The sequence below is a fragment of the Sciurus carolinensis genome, chromosome 4, assembly GCF_902686445.1.
Source record: "Sciurus carolinensis chromosome 4, mSciCar1.2, whole genome shotgun sequence".
NCBI lineage: Eukaryota > Metazoa > Chordata > Mammalia > Rodentia > Sciuridae > Sciurus > Sciurus carolinensis.
This window is the reverse complement of record NC_062216.1, coordinates 50,780,777-50,805,769: the sequence shown is the minus strand read 5'-3', so window position 1 is coordinate 50,805,769 and position 24,993 is coordinate 50,780,777. Positions and strand designations below refer to the sequence as shown.

Sequence of the window (24,993 nt, the reverse complement as noted above, 5' to 3'; positions counted from 1 at the left end):
AATGTGATAAGCCAGCACGTAGGGATGGTACAGAATTTATTTTGAAGTTGGACAATTATGACCAAGGATAAAGGCAAGAGCCCCAGGGTCTCCTCTCTGCTGAGTTTTTCTACTTCCTGTTGCTTAAATGCAGAAAAAAATGTCAGGGTACCAAAGGTCTCTGATGCTATACAGACAAAAGATCTGGTAAGAGATGCTGTAACACAATACAGAATCTTAAGTACGTAGTAGTACCTGTGCTCAATTTTGGAAATGAATTATGAAACTCTGATGATATAGAGTCCAGACAGAAGACACGTGTGGATGGGTGACTTCTGTTTATTAGGAGGACACTAAAATAAAGGTACAAAGGCAGATTTGGAAGACATATAAACATATTGATACAGAGGAGGGAATGAATTAGATCTTCTGGAGAAAAACGGAATGTGTTTACAGAACAGGTACTATTGGGGCTGGGTTTTGTGGGATGAATAGAGGTTTGCTAGGTTGAGAAGCATCCAAACCTAGCTTGGTCTCACCCTAGGTCCAGACAGTGAAGTGTGTGCAAGTGCAGGGAAGTGCATGTAGGTTCTAGTGAGAGATTCTGTGTGTCTGGGGCAGATGATGGGGAGACAAGATGAGGCTGACCATTACACACCTGATAAACCATGTCAAGAAAACGGGATTTTATTCTCTTTGTCATAGACAGTCATTAACGATACTTGAAGTTGAAAATGGCATGACATAATTTGCTTTCTAGGAAGATGGTGTTGGTGGCAGTGTGGAACTGTGGTTGTGGTGGGTAAAAGGTGATGCAGGGAGGTCACTGAGGACTTAGCTGTTCTATGTTCTATGTCATCGTTCTGTGACAATGCAGAGGTCTAAGCTTTGACAGTGACTCATGGAAGGAGAACCAAGCAAGGGATGGGATTTTGAAATTGCATCTACCCGATTCTGTGTGGATGTGGGAAGTGATTGGGAGGGAGGAGCTGAGGGTAAATCTGACATTTCTAATTTGGGGTCTTGGGATTAGGACTGGGATTTCAGGCTAGAAAGCAAGTTGGGGGAGGCAAGATAAAAACTTGCCTTGAGAAAAGCTGTCTAAATAATCAAGTATTGCTGAATATTTAGTATTGAGGTAAAAGATTAACTAACATCTTGTCATGAACAGTGTTCATTTTGCCTCCCAGAGACAGAGAAGTTGATAGGGATACCAGACACGAGTGAGTGGCAAATGGAATGGAACAATGGAGAGAAGAATCCTCTCTCTCTCTCGCTCTCTCTCTCTCTTTCTCTCTCTCTCTCTCTCTCTCTCTCTCTCTCTCTCTCTCTCTCTCTCTCTCTCTCTCTTCTCTCTCTCTCTCTCTCTCTCTCTCTCTCTCTCTCCTTCTCTCTCTCTCTCTCTCTCTCTCTCTCTCTCTCTCTCTCTCACACACACACACACACACACACACACACAGCACTGAAAGAGTGTAGGCTTTGGAGTCAGGCAGACCTTATTTGGTCACCATCCTTGCTTCCCCTCTTGGGTTTCCGTTTCCCACCCCCCAACACTTCCCTGTGCCTCCATCTCCCTATCACAGCACTTACAAAACTCTACTTATTTGTCTTTATAACTAAATGTTAAGCTCTGTGAGGGCAGGTCCATGGCTCATTTATCTTTGTATTCTCATGTTTTGAGTGCTTGGCACATAATAAATCCTCTATAAGTTTTTATGTGATGCATGAACGCGTAAGTGAGTGGATTTACAAAACTTTGTGACCTCAGGCAAATTAGTTCATCTTTCTAGATTGCAATCTCTTCAAATGTACAACTGGCACTATCTAACTCATGAAGATAATATTTTAAGGGTTCGGTGTGTGAATACATGCATAGGAACTAGTGGGGTAGCTAGCACTCATAAAACTCTAAGTAATTGTCACTTGTCAATTTTCCAGGCCAGAATGTTCCATCATCACATAAACTTTAGCAACAAGCAATCACATGGCCATATCATGACAGACTTTCAATAGTTGTTTCATACCAAAAAAAAAAAAAAAATCTCCTAACCTGAGAACTCTTTTCAAAGTAAGCCAACTATTTCTGATTTCTGTTTCTCAGAAGCCAGAGCAATTTGGAGCGGAGTAGGTATGTGAAGTACTTCCTAGATAATGACTTTTGGTATATTTTCAAATTTGCCAAGGCTGCTTGCCCATTCGTAACAGTCCTCAAGCTAGGATGGCAATAAACAAAATGAGATGCCCTATTGGCAGCGTCTACTATCACAAGCTGCATCTCAATTTTCTAGGGATTAGAGGTGATGAGGTAGTGGGAAGAGGATGACAGAGAGAATAAGGGAGGAAGAGGAAAGCTTTAAAAATGTTTCTGCTTAAAAAGTTCTCTCTCTGCGTCTAGGTTAGTCCACTGAATGCAAACCACACCAGCAGCTCAACGAGGGCCCCTTAAGCAGTAGGCAGCACCTTGAACTGGAGCTATCTTCTGAAAAAGCCCTATAAGAAACTTCATTCACTGTAGAACAAAGGAAGCCCTCCTGTGCAGTTTTGGCTAAGATATTGCCATTTTGATGCCTCCTGGCGAGGATTATGGGTTAATTGAAAATCTCAAACTGATTCTTACTTTTGTAGTGAACACCTGGGCCAATGGAACACTAAAACTGAGCACTATTAGTAAGCTTAGGGGAAACAAATATGCCCAGAAGAAATTTACAAAGGTCCCAGTTTTAGCACTATACATCTGATTACACCCTGGGTGCCTCCTGACCTAGGTAAGAACTGCAGGCTTGTGTCTGAGAGCTGACACCTGTATTCTCCCAAATTACAGCTGCTGTAGTTCAAGTCAAAGGCAGTGTCAGAACCGAAGATTTATATTCACGTAGGAATGGAAACTTTTATTTGTTATGGCTTCAGTGTCAAAACCAGTTTGATTTCCATAAATTTTGCTTTTCTTAAAAAGAAAAATCAAAGTAACTGAAACAAGCAGATCTTTGGCAGAATCTCACAGGAAATGTTCAATAAAATCAGAGATGAGAAGGGGCATGTTGGTGGGAGCAGACAAAGACTGCAGGATATAATCACAGAGTTGATGTAATCATTACCATTTAGTTACCTGGGGTCAGGAGGTAAAGCAAACTGTCTACAAACGCTGAGGAGCAGAATTAGTCAGGTGTCTTGCAACAAAGTGTGGGGGTAGCACAGTATGGGCAGCAAAGCAGGGCATCTGAGTCTAGCCTCTTTCACTGACTGTGTGACCTTGAATAGGTCGTGTCATCTCTTAACTTCAGTTCCTCTTGATTTGGGAACCTCTCACCAGTTTTCCAGGAGTTTAGGTGGGGTGTGCCTTGTCCCCATGTTGCAGAAGGTACCATTATCATCATGTTCTCTGTGACAGTAACTGCCTTGGGAATGGTGCAGCAAGGCATTGCTAGGGACCTTCCTTCTCTAGCATAAATGACTTTGGTTCCTCACCCCACACCAGGCATCTCTCTGGGAACAGCACCAGGCTCACCAGACCTTCCTTCCTCGAGGATAGGTTCTGCCATCTTTTTGTTTAAAACAGAATTTGATGCTATTTCTTGTGACTTTATGAATCCTAAATGCCTCACCCTTGTCCTGGGCACCCTCCCCTCTCTTGCTCCTCTGTGCCAAGCCAGCGCTGATGTACATGACACAAATAGTAGCGGGAGTGACAACAGATCCCGTGAAAAGGTAAGAAAAGAGAAGAACCTGACCCTGTCTCAATACATAGTGGTTGGCAAACATTGCTCTTCACACGGCCAGTGAAGGAGTTGATGAGTTGAGGAGGGCAGATGTGCAACTGAGTGAACTTGGGTTGATGCTGCTCTGACTCTGTAAGTGGCATCCTGTGTCAATGTCTCTGTGTGTCCCAGCAGTGTTCTACAGAGCATGCATGTAAATTTTTGGGGTTGGTTTTTTTTATTTAATTTTTTTTATTTTTACAGACTGCATTTTGATTCATTGTACACAAATGGGGTACAACTTTTCATTTCTATGGTTGTACACAATGTAGATTCACAACATTCATATACATAGGGTAGTACTGTCTGTCTCATTCTACTATCTTTCCGTCCCCCACCCGCTTCCGCTCCATTTTCCTCTACACCATCCAAAGTTCCTTTATTCTTCTCTTCCCCGCTCCCCTCCACCCACCTCGTTATGTATTGTCATGCACTTATCAGAGAAAACATTCGATCTTTGGTTTTTTGGGCTTGGCCTATTTCACTTAGTATGATAATTTCCAGCTTCATCCATTTACCAGCAAATGCCATAATTTTATTTTTTATGGCTAAGTAATATTCCACAGTTTCTTTATCCATTCATCAGTTGAAAGGCATCTAGGTTGGTTCCACAATCTAGCTATTGTGAATAGAGCTGCTAAAACCTGAGTTATAGTTATGTGTCAAGAGTAGTTCATGGCTAACTTCTTGAGGTTTCTTTCAGCCTTATAATTTCATGAAATTTTCCCATATGAAGCAGCAATTTGGAAAGCAAAGCATTTTCCTGGAGTTCCCTTTGATTTATACTCTTTATTGGCTGTGATTTAAGAGCAAATACTGTGGTAGGAGGTGGACATTGGAAGGAGGACAGAAATCTACTCCACTAAGTAGAGCCCTCTCCTGTTCTTTTCCATTTGATTCATTATCTTCCATTTCCACGGTTATCTGCTGTGTGCTTTTTCATCATTTGAGCCTTTCTCTTTTGCCTCATTTCTCTTCATTTTCTTAATTTTTCTCTTTCCATTATATCCTCATAGCCCCACTTACTGCTTTTCTTTTAACATAAAATATTCTCTCAAATTTGATGATGTTCTAGTGACATTTTGAGCCTAAAGGAAATGGTAAGCTTATGGTCAGTTCTGTCCCTTGTGTCCTTTGGTGCCTATGTTGGAGTGGTGGCCTCCTCTATGTAGGCTTGTGGTTCACTGTCTCTAGGAACCTGGTCCAGAGTGGACTAGGTACATGAAAGGCTAGAAGGTTGTAGAGGTGGGCATGGAACATAGGCTTCATAGCAACACTGTGTGTGACTTGGGTGGGGCAGAGGCTGACATTGTCAGGTAGTTCACAAACCCTAGGAAGACTGTTTCATGGAAGGAGTAGGCAAAGAGGGATTCACCAGGTCTGGAGCCTCTTCTCCATTCACAAAATAGCTTCTGCCATGATGCAGACCAAACTGGGTCTACATTTGTTTCTCAAAAGTAAGTGGTGAATCCCATTGTATTAGAAAACCTCAAATCTGCTAGAGTCCCAATTCTGAAGAAGCAAACTTTAAAAGATCAATTTATCCATAACCGATGTACAACATGAGCTCTGGAGTCCTCTACTGGAAAAAAGAGGCTGTATGCCTTTAATTTCCCTGGGTATTGGGTGTTACATGATTCTAAGGTCCCTTCCCATTACCACTTCCACCTCAGGGTGAGTCTTCATCTATTACTCCATCTTCCTGGTGTTGTGGTGTATCTGAGTCACTGGGTATGATCTTGGCTCTCAGGTGTGGTCTAAGTCTCCCTGTGACTTTGGCCAAAGAAAGCAGTCTGTGGCTGAAGCCTTGCTCTGGGTGGGCCCCATCTGACCATGAGTTTATTCTGGGGTTCTCCATTTTAAAAATGAAGACAGTGAAGTTCAGAGAGGTTAAGCAATTTGCCCAAGGTCACACGGCTTGTGAGTTAGACCTAGGATTTAAACATAAGTTTTCTCATTCCAAAGTTTATTCTTTCCTCCATACTACACTACGGAGCTCACAAACTGAAGTCATCCCCAAATGTCAAATTGCTTGGAACATAGGTACATATATTCGCTAAAAGAAGGAACACTCTTTTTCTCGGGTTATATATAACTGTAGGATTGTCACCTTCTTTTTTCCAATCTTTCAGGTAAATGGTGCTTCATTAGGAAATGCCTAAGATTAAATAACTCATTGGTTATGTCAATTAAACCGATGAACCTATGGTTTCATCATAAAAACTTTATAAAACATTTGAAACTCCTTTGGACATTCAAATTTGACTTGGACTTTGATATGAAGTCCCTGGACACACTGTCCAATTCTGATTCACAACCATGAGGATCTAGAATCTATAAAGATCTTGGATAAGGTTTGGGGGTGTAAAAGAAAGGGCAGGGTCCTTGTCTTTACTCAATGGGAAGCTGAACCTTTAGGTTTAGCTTGACTTTTATGTTATCTCCTTGCTCCCCCTTGTGGTCAAAAGTGGGTCTCAGAAAGCCTAATGTAAATTCCAGGTATATGTGATTCCAGAAACATTTCCCAATTTCTGGGGGAAATTCCCCAAGGAACAGCACTCTCCTTCTCAAAAATCTAGGTACTTCCCCACCTTATGAAAGTAAGTCAAACTTTCCTAATTATAAAAGAAAAACACATTTCCAAATTTTAGAAATTTTGGAAAATACAGAAAAGAGTGAAGAAAATTAAAATAACATAGGTCTTACCCGCCAAAAATAGTTACTGTCTGACTTTGATAAAATTTTCACAACTTTTTTTTTACTATGCAGTTACATATACATATATACATGCAGCATTTATTTAACATGCAATATATTTCATCTTTTATCAGCTCCATAATTAGTCATTACTTATGCCTTTATCTCTTCTTGTAAGCATTCTCTGCCAAGTCCCACTGTCTCCCCAATAGAGGTAGACACTGATGTTTATCACTCCCTTGCTTCTTTTTAAAGTGAAATCACAATCACATACACACACGGATTACTTACACTGGATATACCTTTGTTTCCTCTTTTTTAAATTTATTTATTTTCCCCCAACCAGGCCTTTGTCCTGGATAGACAAATACTATCAGACATGATTGGCATATGGATGTATTATAGTTTATTTAATGAATCTTCTAAATGTTAGTCATTTAGATTCTTTTAAATTTTTTGCTACTTTACATTATTCAAGCAATTAATGATAAATCTTTGCACAAATAAATGATCACTTCTTGAGGTGAGAGGATTTTAAGGTTAGGAAATAAGTCTTTGATTCTGCTGTCCCTCTGCTGTAAAAGTCATTCCCTTTTTGTTCGCATGAATCATTTTGAGAAGGCTTCAGTTTCCTCCCAGGTTCAAACAAGTGCTGTCACCACTATGTCCAGTGCTCAGCTGCTTCCTTGTTAGAGGTGCCTTCTTCTCTTCAAAGATGCCATCAGCAGTTCAGTTAGGTAGGGAATTTTTCAGGCCTCATGAGAATTTTGGAGTCCTTTTTCTTTAAAGAAACAGAATCAACACAATTGGCTTTAAAAATCTTACAATTTTTTTTTTTTTTTTTTTTTTTTTTTTTGCAGTGCTGGGGATTGAACCCAGGGCCATTGTGCTTGCAAGGCAAGCACTCTACCAACTGAGCTATATCCCCAGCCCCTTTTACAATATTCTTAACCCTTAGAGTCATTGAGTTGCCTACCAAATATTCACAGTAGTACTTCAGTTCTCAGCTGTTTTTTTTTTATGTCTGAGAATATATATATATATATATATATATATATATATATATATATGCTAACTTAATGGATTTTTCTCTCAAAAAAGGCAGCACAGGCAGATCAGCAGGTTATTTGATGATCTGAGCCGGTGACTTGGGTCCTGGGAACCCATTCATGGGGTGATACCATCTCTCTGGGCTTCTCAACCTGCATGACTCTGCCACTTTGGGAAGTTTCTTTATATATCACATCCAAGCACAGTGCCTTGTATACAGTAAGCACTTAGCAAATGTCTCTTAAAGGAAGGAGTCTAAAGTCCCTTTTCTGCTCTCAAATTCTATGATTCTATCAATTCTATAGGACAAGAGGATTGTTACCAGAATTTAGGGTTTAGTGAGAAGTAACTGCAGTTCTGAGGTAGCGAAGGCCAGAATATTGATATGGTCATTTTAAATCTGGATCCATCTAACTTGACAGGGCCAAAGAGAATGGATCAAAGGAAGGATGCCTTTCTGCAGCAGATGTCTTCCTGAATAGTTTCTTTTATTGCCTTTCTGCATCACTTGTTGGAGAGAGAACAGGTCTCTCTGGATGACCTGAGGTTGGTCATGTCAGGTCATTTCAGAAGACAAACCTTTGAAAAACAGGAATGAATGCTCCTAAATTCCCAAAGTGCTCTTTTAATGGACTGCTGTATTTGACAAAGGTTAGGTCTGAGCCGAAGGATAGGCTGAACACATGATTCTAAAATTCATATGCAAATGAATAAATATGAGTTTTACTTGTATACTTTTAAACTCCTACTGAATAATTTTTATTCAATATTAATTTTTAAACTCCTATTGAATATTAATTAATTGAATACTAATTTTCATGTTATTAACAGATGAAACATTTTCCATCTGCCAGGTAGATTATGTGCTCTGAATACATTATTTAATGTCCACTGTAATTTTATGAGGCACATATCTTTTAGTTGTTTCATAGCTGTGGAAACTGAGGCATAGAGAGGCTAAGCTGATTGCCTAAGATCAGAGAGTTGGTAGAATCAGAACATAAACCCAGCCTCCTTTGACTCCAAAGCTCATTTATTTAGGCCACTAAGTTATACTGCTGTTCTTATGACATTTATCACATTTTACCTCATTCAGCAGATATCTGTCCAACTCTTACCTAATGAGTCCCTTAGGGGCATTTAACTTACTTATCTCTTATTAACTGAAATGCCTTATGTCAGGCATGCAACAGTATTTGCCTATTGATTCAAGCAGCAACCTGTATTTTATATAGTTTGACTCAGACTTTGTTGTGTTCTTTTCTCCCTTTTATTTTAAAATTTTTAAAACTTACAGGAAAGTTTCAAGAATAGGTCAGTGAACACATGTATATCTTCTATTTAGATTCACCAATTGTTAACATTTTGTCACATTTGTTTTTTCTGGACCATTTGAGAGTTAGTTGCAGATATACTTTAAAATATTTCAGAAAGTATCTCCTAAAAACAAGGTCATTTCTGCACAATCAAAATACATCATCTTCAGAAAATTTTACATTGTTACAATACTAATATAATCTACATTCAAATTTCTCCAATTGTCCTAATAATGTTCTTCAAGAACTGTTTTGTTTCTTATCCAGGGTTCACTTAGGATCACACATTGCTTTTAGTGTCATATTTTTATTTTGTCTCCTTTAATCTAGAACAGCCCATTACCCTCCCTCCCCCCAAAAAAAAATCTGCCCATGAAACCAAAATTTTTAAAAAGAGCTGGGCAGTTTTTTGTTTTGTTTTGTTTTGTTTTGTTTTTTAAATAAGTTTCCTCAGTTTGGGTTTGTCTGATTCTTTCCTCACGAGTAGGGACAATTACACACGTGTGGCCAGAAAAATTATCTTTGTGTCCTTCTCTGCACCACATCACCAGGCACATCATGTTATTCTCTACCACCCATGGTGAAGTTAAGTTTGATCATTTAGTTAGTTTGAATTTCTTGATGTGAAGGTATCTTTTCTTTTTGGTAAGTAGCCTATGGGGCGATTCTTTGAATCCATAGCAATATCCTACCCAACCATCTATTGTTTTTGCCTGAAATCAATTACTACTATAGTGGTTCCAAAGTAGTGGTTTTCTATTTATATACTCTCTTCTACAGCCATTACTTGGTATTCTCCTCGAAAGGGCTTCCCTTCCTCCACCTCCTCTCCCGTCTGAGTTATAATCTACTTGTACTTACCCCTTGGGAAACTATGTTTTCTCATCCTTAAAATGACCCAAGGCTCACATTCTTGTCACTCTGAGATGAAATTCCCAAAAAGATCTGCGAGTCATCTACCAGAGAATGGGTCTGGGTGTGGTGACCGCGGCAGCATCCGTCCAGATCCCGGAGGGTCCCCATCTCTACGTGCCTTCCCCGAGCCCATCCATGGCAACAGTAGCTAGGTGTCTCCGGGCGTTCTCGCGAGAATGAACCCCTACAGGGACAAAGCGCGGTCCCTTCGGCTCCGCCACACCACGTCAACCCTCGCCCCAGCCACCTGCGCGCTGGGCCCTCCTGCGCACGCGCGCCCGCGGAGCCGGACAGTTGGTGCGTGTCCACCCTGGCGGCTCCTCTCCGCACCCAGACCCGAGGCGCGCGAGCGCTGCACGACACCACGGCGTAAACGCGCTCGGGGGCGTCAGGGGCGCGCAGGCGCCGCGGGGGGAGTGAGGCCGCGCAGGCGCGGACGGCGTTGGTTTGAAGAAGACCTTCAGCGTTGCCCTGGCGGAGCCGAGACAGGCCCTTAGGTTGGAGGTGAGGCGAGCCGAGGCCGCGAACCCGGAGACCCGGGAAGGCCGGAGAGCGGGGGGACGTGATCCAGCGGAGATCGACGGAGGCGGGCCTAACAGAGGGCGGTGGAGGGAGACAGCGGTCTAACGGGGCGCGGGCCGGGAGGGCCGCGGAGGGCAGAGGGGACGCCGGCTCCTGCCAGGGACTTTGCTCCCTGGCCGCCTCAGGTGATGGAGCCGCAGCGCCGGAGGGGGCTGGTGCCGCAGCAAGCCGCGACCTTCTTCCACCCGGCGTGCGGACAGGACTTTGTTTCAAGGTGTCAGGCTAGAAAGGAGGTCGGTTTCTAGAGAAGTTGGATCCTTGAACCCCAAACCACTCACGCACCCTCGCCCTCACCATTCTCTCTGGAATTGTTGACCAGCACCAAGTGGGTCTTCCACTTCTGGCCGAAGGGAGGATGCTGTACGTGCAACTTAAAAAGCAGAAACGAGGAACAAAAGGGGACTCTCTACTGACTGTCAAGTTTATGGTTGTGTAAAGCAATATTATCTAGTTAACGCCTTTTAAAAATTCCACTCTGCGTCTAATATGCATCCTTGGTACATGGAGCATATCTACGAAGTGCATTTTGTAGAGCTAATAGAATGTGTGGTTGTAGCTTCAGTCCCCAGCACATGAAATCTCCCTGTGTTCTCGATTTTTGCTTGATCATACCAGCAATGCATTTCCCGTCAGAATCATGGACCTGAGAAATAAGATTAAATTAGGCAGCATTGAGATCAGTTAGTAAACTAAATCAGGTACTTGACTTTTGCAAAGTGTCTGATACTGGTTTTGAAAAATAACAAAACAAAATGTAAAAGATTATAATTAGTACCTAGAGGAATATATATGGGTGTTTCTGAACATTTCAGTGTATCTTTTCTCTTGTCACTAAGAAAAATAGAAAGCTTTAAACATTTCTATTTGAATATATAGTTCCTGCATTTCTATATGTATCTCCCAAAATATAGACTTTTGGCAAAATTTTAACAAATATCATAGATTCTGATTATAAAGTTAATAATAGGAAGTTAGAATATGTAAAAGTCTTGAATTGATCATTGGAGTACAAGGGACTGAATTGTAAAATAATTGCTCATAGTGAACTATGAATCTCTGTAGCTTAGAGCAAAGTTGTATTATGGTTTGAGTCAGCATATCCATACTACTCATTTACCTATACTACACTCTTTCCTCTTTGTTGGTGCTGAGGAATTGAATCCAGGGTCTCCTGCATGCTAGGCTAGCAGTCCTCCGGAGTTTCATTGCCTACATTGCCTACATTCCTCTAACTTTATGTATGTTTATATACATATATATATATGTATATATTTATATATACACACATATACACATTACATATGTAATTATATATGTATGTATATTAAATACTGTTTCCTCTTTATATCATAGTGTCTGTTATATTTGTCAGCTTTAGGTTAAGGAACAAACTAATGAATTCTTAGTTAAGTACATGAGGGCTGGGATTGAAGCTCAGTGGTAGAGTGCTTGCCTAGCACATGAGGCACTGGGTTCTATCCTCAGCACCACATAAAAATAAACAAAATAAAGCTATTGTGTCCATCTGTATTTAAATATTAAAAAATAAAAAAAAACTATTCCTCCTTTAAAAAAAAAAGTACACGAAGTACTTCAAGTATGATAATCAAGTGTGATGGTATAGGCAGAAACTTAGTAGACATTCAGATTAAAAGCTAGACTAAATATAAATAGCTGGACTAAATATAAATAATATTTAAATACTTTGTCTACATGATTCAGGAGTAGTAATTATAAGGGCTAACTAGAACTCTTGATTTTTCTAGTGTAGTAGAAGTGTGCTCATGGGACTGCTTGAGGTGGTTCTATAATTGGTTAGACATGGATTTGAGTCTGCAAGAGGCACATAGCAGAACCTGCTGCAGGAAAGAGATTCCATTATAGAAAAAGGGCAAAGGAATGGTATGTTCAGTAGTGTTGGTAGCTTTGGAGAATTTGATTTGAGGGTCATATTGGCAGTAGACAAGCTGGGTGAATACTGAGTAGGCAAAATGTAAAGTCAAGGCACCTTAGGTTTTCAAGGTTTTAACTGCAGAGTTTACACCAATTTTGGTAAACACATTGCTGCAGGTAGACTCTATCCTATATCTAGTTAATAGTAAAATTATGAACTTTAGGAAGAGCTTTGAGAGAGACCATATTCTGGATGAGTACATTTCAATCAGTGTGGTAGCTCTTATTTCAAGTGTTATTTTAAGCCTTATTTCAGAGAAGCAAAATGTTAGTCCTGAGGATTTTTTTCCTTGTGTGTGTGTGCCACTGGGGATTGAACCCTGGTCCTTGATCATGTGTTCCACCTCTAAGCTACAGCCCCAGCACCAACTCTAAGGGTTTTGGTTACATATATTGTTACAGTTCCATAAAAACTTTACCTTGTGGCTGTACACAGCTCTTTGGCTGTGTAACAGTCCAAGAAATGTTTTTCTAAACTAAATTTTGAAGGTTTTGTTTTGTTTTTAGAAGAGTATAGTTTAACAGAGCACCCCCTTTAGCCTGCAAGAACTTTCTTTTATTTGAAATGTAGTCAGAAAGATGACCTCTTTGACTCTCATGAGAAAACCTTTTATTTTCTAGTGCTCTGGAAAGCTTTTTTTTTTAAGGAGCGAAATGCCTTTTCTTAACTTTGATTACAGTTGGGTAAAAACGTTAATGATGCAAAGGAAGAAAGAAACTACATGGCACACAGGATGAAAGAGTAGAACAACTTTGGATGAATACTTACTAGTTATTCCTTTGTTCTCATTTTTCTTTTTAAGATATGTGTAACACACCGACTTACTGTGACCTAGGAAAGGCTGCCAAGGATGTCTTCAACAAGGGATATGGTAAGTATATACTATTATAAATTTCCAGGTTTGGGTAAGTGTTTTAGTCAGCTTTTTTGCTGCTGTGTCTAAATGACCCAACCATCACAACTGTAGAGGAGGAAGAGTTTAATTGAGGACTCATAGTTTCAGAGGTCTTAGTCCATAGAAGGCCAGCTCCATTCCTCGGGGTTCAAGGTGTGGCAGAACATCATGGTGGAAGACCAGGGCAGAGGGAGGCAGCTTGCATCATCAGGAAGCAGAGAGACAGAGAGACTCCACTCTTTAGATACAAGTTGTATATCCATAGCCACGCCCCTGTGAACCACTCCTTCCTGCCACACACCCCCTGCCTCTAGTTATCACTCAGTTAATCCCATTAGGGATTAATTCACTGATTAAGACTCTCACAACCCAAGCATTTTCCTCTGAACCTTCTTACATTGTCTCACATGTGAGCTTTCGGGGGACACCAAATCCAAACCATAACAGTAAGAGTTAGTGTCAAATAGCTACTGTGTTTAAGATACTGTGTTAGTAAAATAAGGGTAAGTCAACATTAATTTACTCACAAACTTTTAAGGGGCTATTTAGACTTCATTCTTTAGAGATAAAGTTCCTGGCAAGCATTTATTTTTAGGTTTTAAAATTTAATATTTTAAAAATTTTATTCCATACACATTTAATTTTTCCTGATATTACTACTTGTATATTTCAACTTTGTATATATATCAGCATAACAGTTTCCAGTCATTTTGTTTCTCGTAATAGTGACTATTCCTTTCATTCATTTGTTCTTTAATTACATTTTAAAAGTATGTCTTTATTAATTTCGAGGGACTTAAAATTATACTTATTTCATTATAATGCAGTTGCTTATGGAACACTCACCTAATGAGAATACCAGGTATATTCCATGTGGAAAGTATTCTGTACTATTTTCACAATTTCTGACATGAAAAGAAATTGGTGCATCACATTTTGTAAATTGCTTTTGTTTTTGTTTGTGTGTCTAGGGTTTGGCATGGTCAAAATAGATCTGAGAACCAAGTCTTGTAGTGGAGTGGTGAGTACCTAATATATTTTGAATAGTTGTAGCACAATTAACTTAAAAGGAACTTGCTTAAAAATCATTATTAATCTAGTTAGGTGAAATGGCATACTTTTGGGACTGTGCTCTTATAGTTTTGTTCTGCTCTCGTAGTTCACTTACCATACTAACTCAGTCAGTGAAACCTATGGACAATCAGGTTGAATGTGGCGGAGACACTTTGTATTTGTCATAATGAATATTCTCCATTATGCTTTTAGAAGATAAGAGAATGTGTATTTTGACCTGTATCATATCTTTGCATTCATGAAAATATATTACCAAAAACCCATTATAATGGGTTCATGTAAGTTTTGTTGCTTTATTATAAAAATTAATTTTTGTAAATTATCCTGTCTCTTCATGATAAGTTGAAACAAAATGTAGAAATAAAATGTATTTCTACATGTATGCACATAGAAAATTATTTAGTTTTTAACTAAAGAATGAAGTTCTTAACTTCCAGTCTCATTCTTTCCCTCTATAGCTCCCTTTTTTTTTTTTCCTGGTGGTCCTGGGGATTCAGTTGAGGACCTTGGTCATGCTAGGCAAGCACTCTACTACTTAGCTACATATCCATCCCCAACTTATGGTCTTTTTTCTCCTGGAAGTAAGAATGTAGTAAAGGATGTATTGATAGATTTTCAAAGTATCATTAGCCAAAACTTTTATTCAGTAAATCTCGGCAATTAGATTAACTTTTCATTAATCTCATTCTCTGATTTCTCCTCATGAGCTTCATCTTTTTGTTAGTATTGACCTATTTAAACCCATGCAAAGTTCATTTCTGGAAATAATGATTTAATTAGAAGGACAGAGGCATGTGGAATTCCTGCAATATTTTTTGGACTCTTTATAATCTTGGTTTGTCACTATCATTCTTTCTCTGGGATTCTCTAGCATAAATAAATATACATATTCGCCTGCCCTATTAACTGGGCGTATTGTATGTATGGTTCTGTTAAAATAGAAAAAGCATGCATGTTTTGGATAGGTTTCAGAATTTGTGCAAGTTATGTTTGTGTTGTGAAAGTTATCACTAAAGTATTTATCTCCCCTTTCATGCTCCTGTGGTGTGATTATATTCACTCAGATGGTAAGGAAAAAAGCTTATTTATGTGTTTGTTTTTATGGTTGCTTTTGGTCTTTGATATTGATTTAGGATAAATTTTATCCATTGTTTCTTAGATTGTATCTGGATATTTTTATTGTACACCATCTATTTAACAGTGACATTTTTGTTCTGTTGCTTACTAGCATGCAATACAGAGCTGTAGATGTTATATGCATGTCATAAATGTATTTTTCACTTATTTGACCTAATTATGAAAGTAGACTGAAGCAGTTGTGGGTCTGGAGTTCAACTTAGAACACTCTAGTCATCTCTGAGATTTGTACCTGTGGTATTTTAGTTTCTTGACAGAGCTTCAAACTAAGAAAAGTTAACAATAACAAGGAAGACATGTAGACTAATCTATCACCTTAATTTTATGCATGAAATTTTCCTAACACCAAAATTAAGATTTACATTTGCTATGCTTGTCAAATTTGTGACAATGAAAAAAAAAATAAAAACCTACTCAGTTGGAACTACTAAAAGAAAATAATTGTCACATTAAAGAGTTGCACGGACTGTTAAACATGACTAACATTTTATCACTTTTTTCTAAGGCCTTGCCCTAAATATGCACCATGATAGTCACTTTGAAAGCTTTCTGTGTAGTGCTGATAAACAGATCACAGTTTCCCAGTTGTTTCATCTGCCTGTGGAACTCGTTAGGGGGCAGGGTTTTGTTAAAGGGAGGATTCATATTGCAGGCAGTGAAACAGAACTGGGCAGGGTTGGCAGCCTTTTATTACTGTTGGCAGTATTTCAGAAATGCTCCTTGCAAACATGACCAATCAGAATGTTTTTAACTTGACAGTTGTCGATTGTCAGTGACAGGTGTTGACTATTTGCTTCCCCCTAGAAGGAGGACTATTTCTAATTGCTTATTGTCATATGACTGAAAGGATACTTAAATTAGGAGGAGAATATACTTAAGACATTCATAGTAGCTGTTGGTAGAAAATAACTTTATAAGGTAGACAGGATGGAGGAGGAGGAAAGAGGGATAAACTGTGTCATTCTACTTTATTATGAAAAATAGGTAGATAATTTCAAGTACTGAAATTGTTTATGTTGAAAGTTTTGTGGATAGCATTGTGGACAAAAGCAGTTAATGTTTTTACAGCATTGTGAACACACTTAATACTTCACGTTAACTGTACACTTGAAAATTGTTAAAATGCTAAATTTTATGTTAAATGTATTTTTCCACAATAAAAATACATTAAAAAAAAAAAAGTAATAGTCTGGGGGTTTAACTCAGTGCTTGCCTAGCATGCACAGGCCCTGGGTTTGATTACTAGCACTGAAAAAAACAAAACAAAACAAAAAAACCCCAAAGCATTGACTTTATTAAAAGTGGGTAGGGGTTAGTATTTTGGGTTTTTTTTTTAAGGACCTCTAGATTTAGTTAGTAGTTTGAAAGGCTTTACAGAGAACTGATAATGTTTTTTAGACCTTGAAAGTAAAATGTTTAAGATTCAATAATTTTGTCTTTTGGAATTTATTTTTAGTAAAGATGTATTTCTTTTGAAGAAGAGAATCATTTTTATTGTTTGCTTATTTATTTATTTATTTATTTTGGTACAAGGGATTGAACCCAGGTGCACTTTACCCCTGAGCTATATATCTCCAGCTCTTTTTTAAAAAATAATTATTTAGTTTAATTTATTTATTTTTATGTAGCACTAGGGTCAAACCCAGTGCCTCTCACATGCTAGGCAAGTTCTCTGACACTGAGCTATAACCCTTTTTATTTATTTTGAGACAGGGTCTTGCTAAGTTTGCTGAGAATGGCCTAGATCTTGCAGTCCTCCTGCTTCAGCCTCCTGAGTCACTGGGATTACAGGAGTGTGCCACCATGAGCATCTTGAAGGAGAGAATTTAAGGTGCCCGTTTAGGAAGAGTATATAGAACATTAAATATCAAAAAGAAAGGTGATTAATGGCTAAAATTGGTTAAGATATTAAGAGAGGAAAAATAGAAGGAATGCAGGAAATAAATTGGTGTAGAGTAGGGCTTTGGTAAAAAAGTAAATTGTTTTGGTTTCTAATTCATTGAGCTCTGCTTTCTGAAATTTATGTTTTCTCCTTGATGAGATAATTTTAAGGTAATTATTTTTTCTTGTTTACCAGGAATTTTCTACTTCAGGTCATGCTTATACTGATACAGGGAAAGCGTCGGGCAACCTAGAGACCAAATATAAGGTCTGTAACTATGGACTTACCTTCACCCAAAAATGGAACACAGATAATACTCTTGGGACAGAAATCTCTTTGGAGAATAAGGTAAGAGAAGTCATTGGAAGTTATTTGTAGGTTCAGTTTCTCTTGCAGATTAAATAATGAACAAACCCCACATATAATCTGAATGAGGTCTTACACCCTATCTAGTAGCTGTATTTTTTCTGTGCATATGACCTTTTTTGGTATGTCTTAACATTTCTAGAAACAGGCTTTGTGAGTCCTCTAATTATCATATCACATCTTTTCTGACCAGTTCTGATTATTCTGTCATACAGCTGAACTTTCCCTGAGTAGAACAAACTCTTTGCATTTTAGTTTTGTAATCATTGTCAAATTGGCTCCACAAAAAATATTTCTAAAATTCTTTAATATTTTCAAGGAGAAAATCTATTAGCAGACATTTATCAAGTGCCCACTATGTACAGGGCACTAGTTTTAAAAGTATATCTGTGTGCACATTGTCATGTAAACAGGTTACAGCTGAATAAATTATTTAAGTTGGCTTATTATCTCATTCCAATAATTTCAAGAGAATATAGCAATATTATTTTGTTGTACTGGAATTTATTAGTTTTGTACTATAATTTATGTTATTTGCCTTAATAGAATTTGGCCTATACATTTTAACCTCCTTTTTTGAGATGAGGTCTTACGATATTGAGACCTGGCTTTGAATTCCTGGGCTTAAGGGATCCTCCTGCGTCAGCCTCTGAAATAGCTGGGACTTAGTACCTGCCCAGTTGGCTCAGCTTATAACCTGTTTTTTGATGGGAGAACCATGAGGAAGGCTGGGGGTGAGGGAAGAGGAATAAAGGGACAGGGAAGGATGGGAGGTAATTTATTATATAATTTAATATCTGGCTTTCTTTAATGACTTCCTATTTTTGTAAAGAGAAAGTTAGAGGAAACTTTAAAATTGGCTCTTGGAGTCAAAGCATTGAAAATTACTAATCGTTAATTTAAAATCTTTGTTTTTCAGTTGGCTGAAGGGTTGAAACTGACTCTTGATACCATATTTGTACCGAACACAGGGTAATTATCCAAACCCTATTTTCTGAATTGTTTTTGAAGCCTTAAAACTTTAGAAGGGAGTTGCAGTGAAAGTTTAAAGGTAGGGAGAAATTAGGAGGCTCCTGTTAAGAATACCAGAGGCCTTGTGTATATAAATATAAAGGAAAATTCCTCAAGGTAGGATAGCATTTTCATTTGAAAATTGAACAGATGAACAAAAATTTACATGTGTATTCCAGAGAGGCACATTGTGGAAAAAAAGTTTAGGGGCTAGAGGGGTCTAAGACCATAGATACATCTTAAGCTGTTCTAAAGGTTGATGGATATGGTTTCTGCTGAGAAGTTAATTTCTGAAGATAATAATCTTCAGAATATAATATAATCTATGGACTTAGAACACCGTAATGAATAGTTCTGCTACTGACTTGATTTTTTAGCCTACTCTGTAAAGAAAGTGGATGTGTTATTTCCTCTGTCTATCTTGGTTTCCTGCTATCTGAAGGACAAAGGTGCTAGATAAATGCAAAGTAGAATTTCTTCTCAGTTGGTAACTATAATATCTTTCCTGTGACATGCTTTAGTTATCTTTAGGACAAATATTCTCATCAGAGATTTGACTGGAATGGGACAAGGACTATTAAGAACTAATTTTGTCTCTTCAGTATTGTTCTTCAAAATAGTACACTTCTTTCCATGATAGGTTAATAATGTATATTGGGTGTTACTTTTTGTGGCATTTGGCATTTGTAAACTTTTAAAGATATTTAATTTCTCATATGTCTTTATACACACATCTCTAGTATTAATTTGGCACTGAAAAATTTCATTTCTTTTTTTAATATATAAATTTTTAATTGACATTATACACATTTTATGGGTATTGTGTGGTGTTTTGATATTTGTATACATTGTGTAATGTTCAAGTCATGATAAACATCTCTTCAAATGTTTATCATTTCATGGTGAAAACATCAAATCCTTTTTTCTTTTTTGAATTATATATAGTACATTATCTTTATCTGTAGTAACCCTACTGTGCAACAGAATGCCTAAACTTAATATTTCCTATCTAACTATAACTTAGAACCTGTTGACCAACCTTTCCCCTTATATTTTGTTCATGCCTTTATGAAAGTAATCATGAAGTACCCTATTATTTGAACTTACAGTGAAGAATAGATAGTAATGGTATGTACATTTCTAATTTTAGTAAACTTACATTTGTAGAGCTAAATAATTTGAAACATTTTTTACCATCTGTATGCCATCTACCAAAACAGTATTTACATTGGGAGAGAGAGGGTCTTAACTCTAAAGATTCCTGGATGTAGTAGAAACTCATGTTGTTTTCATTTGTTTTTTACAGAAAGAAGAGTGGGAAATTGAAGGCCTCCTATAAACGGGATTGTTTTAGTGTTGGCAGTAATGTTGATATAGATTTTTCTGGACCAACCATCTATGGCTGGGCTGTATTGGCTTTTGAAGGTTGGCTTGCTGGCTATCAGATGAGTTTTGACACAGCTAAATCCAAACTGTCTCAGAATAATTTCGCCCTGGGTTATAAGGCTGCAGACTTCCAGCTGCACACTCATGTGTGAGTATTTATAAATTGCTTTTTCTTTAGTGCCAGTGCATTTGCCCCAAAAAAGGTGATAGCTGTTAGCATGTTGAGAAGATTAGAAGTGATGGTAATATGCCTTGGAGGATACCCATCCTTGCTGTGTTGTTTTCATAGTCAGCAGAACAGTATCAGGAGGCCAGCGCACTTAGTGCATATTGATACGCTACTGGTAGTTACTGGCTTTTCAGCCTTTACCCTAAGCTCTAGAATTTGTAGGAGAACCACTGCTTGGAGACAACCCAGAGCATGGGTTATCCTCTTGGTAAAAAGGATCTTTTGGAGAATTCTGTTTACTTTGCTTCCCTGCTCTGTATGCCATCTTGGCCATACATAGAAGCTGGTCTGTTTGGATCACTAAGAACATCTTCTATATTGATCGAAGCATACTCAGTAATTCTGTGGAGGTTTTCAGGTATCCTCAGTCAGAACTGCTTCCCCTATTACTTTCAGAAGTAACAAATCCTCAAAGCTATCCTGGGATTCAGTTGTGTAGGCTACACTCTGTTGAGTCAGTGAATCTGTACTTTTAAATCATATTTTAAGTCTTAGTTGACCAAATAATGTATGTATGCCAGGACACAAAAGAAAAGGGTGGGCTGGGGAGGTAGCTCAGCTGGTAGAGTGCTTGTCTTGTAAGCACAAGGCCCTGAGTTCGATCCCCAGTACCGCAAAAAAAAAAAAAAGAAAAGAAAAGAAAAGAAAAGGGTGAGCTAAGTGTTTTTGAAGTGTTGCAGATTGCTCTCCACTAGATACTCTTATTTACTTATGATGGCTAAACAAAGTCAAACAGTGGTATAGTCAGGTATTGATACTGGTAAAATGGGATTATCGGGAAACATGAAAACTCATGGACTAACATCTGGGATGCTTTTAAATCTACAATTGAGGTGCACCTCTGGTGCCCCTGTGGTTTTGTAGGTAGGTGTTTTCTCACTCTAGGACTATGTTTTAAATAATATCCAGAATTAGCTTTGTTCCTATTTTTCTGCTTTTTTTTTTTTTTTTTTCAGAGTCTTTCTTGAACTCTACTTTGAAGTTTTCAAATTCTTTGAACATCCCCAGATCATATTTATCTGCCTTTGTGCATAATTGAATCAAATCTAAGAAACTTACATTATAACTGGGTGTGGTGGTGAATACTTGTAATCCCAGCAACTAAGTAGACTAAGGCAGGACGATCACGAGTTTGAGGCCAGGCTCAGCAATGTAGGGAGACCCCGTCTCAAAATAAACAATAAAAAGGACTAGGGGCCTGGGGATATAGCTCAGTTGGTAGAGTGCTTGCCTTGCAAGCGCAAGGCCCTGGGTTCAATCCCCAGCACCGCAAAAAAAAAAAAAAAAAAAAAAAAAGGACTAGGGATGTAGCTCAGTTGTGGAGCAATAAAGGAATCAAATGTTACTATGTTCTAATTAGGTGATCATAAATTGCATAGCTGGATTAAGTTCTTTGTTTAGTGGTCATTTATGTTAGAAATTTGCAGTTAGAAATGTTAGAAATCTTTAGTTGCAAAATGGAATCCATATTTAAATAGTCTTAGAATTTGTTTCCATGTCATAACAATGAATGGTACCAACTAATATTTATGACTTTTTCTTATGCTGTGAAAAAACAGGAATGATGGCACTGAATTTGGAGGTTCTATCTACCAGAAAGTTAATGAGAAGATTGAAACGTCAATAAACCTTGCATGGACAGCTGGTAGCAACAATACCCGTTTTGGCATTGCTGCTAAATATAAGCTGGATTGTAGAACTTCTCTATCTGTAAGAATGTGCTGCTAGATTAGATCTGCTCTTACGTTTTCATCCCAACTGTATTTGAATGTTGTGATATGTTTGTAGTTTGCACTTTCTTTATTAACTTTAATGAGCTAGCTCACTGTGTAGTCAAATGATAATTGTGCTTGAGGGTAGGAATATGGATTCTCATCCTAGTTCCTCCTCTCTTTGGCTATTGTCTGACCTTCTGAAGTAATTTTATCTCTTTGGCCACTGCAATTTCTTAACTAATTCATGGGATAGGATCACTACTCCTGTTGTTATTTGTAGTTCTTAATGATAGTAAACCTGCTCTTAGATTTCAGGAACTCTGCTCAGGTTTTCCATGTATTATCTCATTTAATCTGCACTATTGTATGTGGTCAGCAGTGAATCCTTATGCCTGATTTATGAAAGAGAAAACTGGCCTAGAAATGTCAAAGTCACAGTATGTCGCAGTGTCAAGATTTGAATCCATGTTTGTTTTTCTGTCAGTAGAGTTCATGTTATAACCACTGTCACAGGTTGTAAACTAGCTTCTCAAAGAATTCAGTATACAGGCACATGCGATGTGTTTAAGAAATTTGCTCAGGGCCTTTAAGCACGCTTTCTTGAAGTTGCCACCATTCTTCCCAGCCCTATTGACTTCTTAAAAGGGTAATCTTTTTATTATATAATTTTCAGTTTTACTAATTCTAGTTTGACCCTAAAGTGTTTTTAGTTTTGGAAACCTGGTGCATGAAGTAGTGATTGTATTGGACTTATGTACTATGAAATTGATTGTCTTCTGTTTCTGTTCCATCTCTTAATCTTAGGCTAAAGTAAACAATGCCAGCTTGATTGGACTGGGTTATACTCAGACTCTTCGACCAGGTATGTAAAGGAATTAATAACAGAGGTGTTAGGATGGAAGATGATAAAGGAACCATAAGAATAACCTAGAGAAAAACAGCCTGAAGTTACTGTAGGTTGATTCAGACCATTTTGTAACTTTTGATCAAGTACTTTCACTTAGAAAGTGTTTATGTATTTCTTGGTCACTTTGGCTTTTTAGTTTGATTGATCACTCATTGTTCATAACCCTGAACTCCAAATAAAAGTTTGTGATCAAGCTTTACTCATTAGAGATTAGAGGATAATGGATAACCCTGTTACAATTTAGTACAGCTTATACCCAGCCTATAATTCATGCAATCGACTCTGTCCATTATTTCTAGAAACCTTATATCTGGTTGTAATATTGGCAATAAGTGATTGTGGAATTTTCTTCTTTCTAGGAGTCAAACTGACCCTGTCAGCTTTAATCGATGGAAAGAACTTCAGTGCAGGAGGGCACAAGGTTGGGTTGGGATTTGAACTGGAAGCCTAATGTGGTTTTGAGTAAAGCATCAGATTTGTTCTTGGAAGTGAAGAAAAATGAACCCACTATGTTTTGGCCTTAAAATTCTTCTGTGAAATTTCAAAAGTGTGAACTTTTTATTCTTCCAAAGAATTGTAAATCTCCCCACACTGAAGTCTAGAGATTGCAAGTCCATCCTAAGGGAGGTTCTTGAAGGCATGCCTGGAAGTTGTCATGTTTGTGCCACATTTCAGTTGAGTTCTGCAGTGTTAATTTAAATTTGTTCCTCAGCGACAGTGTAGTGTCATGTTAAAGGAAATGACCTGACCCTCCAGTTTGTACATCACGTCCTGCATGTACCACACCACTTTTTCATGATGTTTTAATATATTGGTCTCTGTGCTGTAGTGGAATCTTTGGTTTTGCATCAGAGTAAAATAAAATAAACCCATCACACTTGGAACATAATTGCTTATCTGATTTCCTAGTGTTGGTTTTCTTGTATTTGATGTGGTTTTTGAAAGATGCTTTCATAGGTGGGATATGTATCTAAAGTGGTATGTCTAAAAGCCTGTTCCCTATCCTTTCTACTTTCATTTCTCTCATTCTTTCATTACTTGGGCTAAGGGATACAAGGGTGGGTTTTGTTCTTCTGGGGAAAAAATACATCTTTTGAAGTACTTGCTTTCTCTTGTGGTATGATAGGATAGTGTCACCATAGTAGTTTCATAAGTCTTCTGAGAAAGAGTGAGGGTGTGATTTGGTGAAAAGACAGAGCAAAGGAAAGAGTACAATTTGGGGAAATATGGGAAGGGAAGAGATACTGATAGAATGGGGCCAAAACTGGAGGAGGATGTCTCTGGCTCCTCTAGGGCTTCAGAAAAATATTTTTCATTAGTAAATCTAGAAAAATGATAACCAAAGAAGGAAATACCAGGTTAGAAAAGAACTGAGTAGATTTTAAGATTTTCAGGGCTTACTAAAATAATCTTTTTGAAAAAAATCTCTTCTTTTTTCTTTTTGGAGACAGGTCTCTCTTTGTTACCCAGGCTGGCCTCAAACATTCAGTCCTTTTGACTCAGCCTCCCAAGCAGCTGGGCTTATAGGCACATGCCCCTATGCCTTGTCTATCTTTTTCAATACAGAAATAATATATGCTGACTGTAACAAATTCAGATTAGAAAAAAATAAAAGTAACATTTCCCATTCCCTTTTCCAATTATTTTTTTCACCCTCATTAAGTTTGATACATATCCTTGCAGACATTTTTTAGAGTCTTTAGGGATTTCTTAAATACCTATACTTACATGTTAAAAATACATACCTTGTTTTGCAATATACTTTTTTTTGCATGGGGTGTGTTGTGGCACTGGGGATTAAACCCAGGGGTGCTTTAACACTGAACCACAGCCCAGTCCTTTTTCTTTTTTCTTTTTTTTCTTTTTTTTGAGATGGGGTCTCAGTTGCTAAGGCTAGTCTCAAACTCGTAGTCCTCCTGTCTCAGCCTCCTAAGTTGCTGGGATTATAGGCATATGCCAATCACACTTGGCTATAATATACTTTTAAATTTAACATTAAACCAGAGTCTGCTTTGTTTGTTCATGTCTGCTTCATATTTTTATTTGCATGCTTTAATGTAAATGTGACATAATTTAAATATTCCCTCCACCTTTTTTTCATCATAAAACCAATATAACATTGAATGTCTTCATTCATTTCTGT

General features: G+C 37.9%; 1 protein-coding gene across 4 annotated transcripts; it reads left to right on the top strand.

Annotated features, from left to right (window-relative positions):
• The first annotated feature begins 9,984 nt into the window (after positions 1-9,984).
• Vdac3 (voltage dependent anion channel 3) lies at positions 9,985-23,736 on the top strand. Of its 4 annotated transcripts, none has more exons than XM_047550742.1 (10): positions 9,990-10,216; positions 13,051-13,119; positions 14,115-14,164; positions 15,282-15,284; positions 17,432-17,584; positions 18,522-18,574; positions 19,920-20,147; positions 21,788-21,938; positions 22,748-22,805; positions 23,210-23,736. In XM_047550742.1, the coding sequence occupies exons 2-10, from the start codon at positions 13,053-13,055 to the stop codon at positions 23,299-23,301; spliced, it is 855 nt and encodes a 284-aa protein (XP_047406698.1). In that variant the 5' UTR covers positions 9,990-10,216; positions 13,051-13,052; the 3' UTR covers positions 23,302-23,736. The 4 variants fall into 4 exon arrangements, with proteins under 4 accessions (XP_047406700.1, XP_047406698.1, XP_047406701.1 ...); XM_047550743.1 differs by lacking the exon at positions 9,990-10,216 and adding an exon at positions 10,316-10,527; XM_047550744.1 differs by lacking the exon at positions 15,282-15,284 and having other exon boundaries at positions 9,985-10,216.
• Positions 23,737-24,993: the final 1,257 nt, after the last annotated feature.